Raw genomic sequence first — 2,108 nt, forward strand, 5'->3', positions numbered from 1 at the left:
CTCTCTCTCTCTCTCTCTCTCTCTCTCTCTCTCTCTCTCTCTCTCTCTCTCTCTCTCTCTCCCTCTCTCCCCCTCCTTGTATCCATATACTTCTCATTTCTCTAACCCATATGCAAGTATATGTCTCCCTTCAGATATCTATCTTTCTTTCGCTTCATACATTTAATTATGTGACCTTTTCTCTCTCAGTCTCTGTTTGCCTTTTCTTTCTCTCCTTCTCTCTCTCTCTCTCCCTCTCTCACCAGTTTTATTTATTTATTAATATTTCAGAGGTCTTGATATTCCAATGGTAGATTTGATAATTAATCACAATATTCCAAACAACCCCAAAAACTATGTACATCGTGTTGGCCGGACAGCTAGAGCAGGTAAGTGACTATTTATTCGCAAATTGCAATATGCATTAATTTTTCAGCGTGTGTGCATGAATTGCACACTCAACATGTGTTGTTATCTGACTATGTGCATGAAAACAATGCATTCTTTAAAAAATTGTGTGGGTGTGTGGGTTCAAGGTGTGCTCCAGCATGTCATTGGCCCTCATGGCTGAATGCTCATACAAAACATGTGTTATGTTGAGAAGTAGGGATGTGATCCACAAAGGACCAGCTTCATTTTGATGTATGATACATGTTCCTGTGTTGGTAAGTATACCTGTCCTAAACAAAATAGCATTACTTTTTGACTCACCCACATATATATATATATATGGGAAACCCACGAAGACATGAGAGGAATTACTGAAGAATGACTTCAATACACTGAATCCTTCAGGTGAGATGACAAAGGACCGAGATGCCTGGTGCCTTGCTGTATTCAAGAAGACCCTTACTCCACAGCAGAAGAGTTAAGACCAATCCCTCTGGCGGTGAACAGCAATTGTGATGCTGTTATGTAAAAGCACCAGTGCAGTGACACCACATAAAAGTGCCTGTGTGTTGCCACCTAAAAGCACCCATCTGGTGCCTTGTAAAAACGCCTGTCCGGTGTCATATGAAAATGCCCATGTGGTACCACGTAAAAGCACCCAAGACACTCTGTGTAGTGGTTGGCGTTAGAAAGGGCATGCAGCTGTAGAAACCATGCCAAATCAGACTGGAGTCTGGTGCAGCTCCCCAGCTTACTAGTTCTGGTCAAACCATCCAACCCATGTCAATAGGGACAATGAATGTTAAATGATTATAATAATGATACATGCACACATCTGTAACTTTCTTACCTCTCTTTAGTTATGTGGCTAGTTCATTTTGGGGGCACCACCTTGTATGTATATAGCACTAATGTGCATATAAAACAGGCCTCCGTATGCTTTCCATATACCAAATATTACTTAGGTGGCATTGACCTTCTGTCAGGTTATTGTTAGAAGAGAATTGCACTCAGTACTCTGCCCAGAGATTGAACACTGAAAAACATGGTTGTTAAGTGAATTTCAGAACCTCAGCACCATGCCTATGATTATTATTATCTGTTCAATTTACCATCATACTTCATTCAGTGCGCTTTTGACTGTCTTAATGCATATTTATGAATAAACCTGGAGAGGATAAATTTAATGCTACTCTACGCGTTGCTAATGATGGGACAGATTTCTTTTATGCTACAGTTTCCCTATTGACATCAGATTCAATTAACAGTTATTGTGAAAAGCATTTTGGATATAGTATATGATATTCAGCTTCATTACATGCATTATTACAATTTCTCGATCAAGGAATTTTTGACCTTGGTTATATGTTGGTATTGCTCACAATATCCATTTTGGCATTATTGTACTAAGTATTCTGGTGCCAGAGTTATCAAGTACATGAATATTAATTTTCTAACATAACATCACAAAACTAATTTGTTGCTTGCCATCAAACAAAGGATTTTCTCTTCTTTTATCCTTCCCCATTCACACAAAAAAATAAAATTGTGGATGTGATATATATAGTATGCATGTTTATATGTATATATATATGTATGTATGTCTAAGTATGTATGTATACATGTGTGTGTATATAAATATGTATCTATATTTGTGCTTGAGTGTGTATATTTATAAATATTTATTTACATATATATATGTACACATACATATATATATATATATATATATATATATA

General features: G+C 36.9%; 1 protein-coding gene across 1 annotated transcript in view; it reads left to right on the plus strand.

The window, feature by feature from the left end:
- The window catches only part of LOC106878420 (probable ATP-dependent RNA helicase DDX49), a 608,416-nt gene that overhangs the window by 467,562 nt on the left and 138,746 nt on the right, over positions 1-2,108 (plus strand). Inside the window, exon 8 of the mRNA XM_052976052.1 lies at positions 271-368. Within this exon, the coding sequence (XP_052832012.1) occupies positions 271-368 (98 nt within the window). The remainder of the gene's footprint in view (positions 1-270; positions 369-2,108) is intronic.

The sequence above is a fragment of the Octopus bimaculoides genome, chromosome 2 (genome assembly GCF_001194135.2).
Source record: "Octopus bimaculoides isolate UCB-OBI-ISO-001 chromosome 2, ASM119413v2, whole genome shotgun sequence".
In the NCBI taxonomy this organism is placed as follows: Eukaryota; Metazoa; Mollusca; class Cephalopoda; order Octopoda; family Octopodidae; genus Octopus; species Octopus bimaculoides.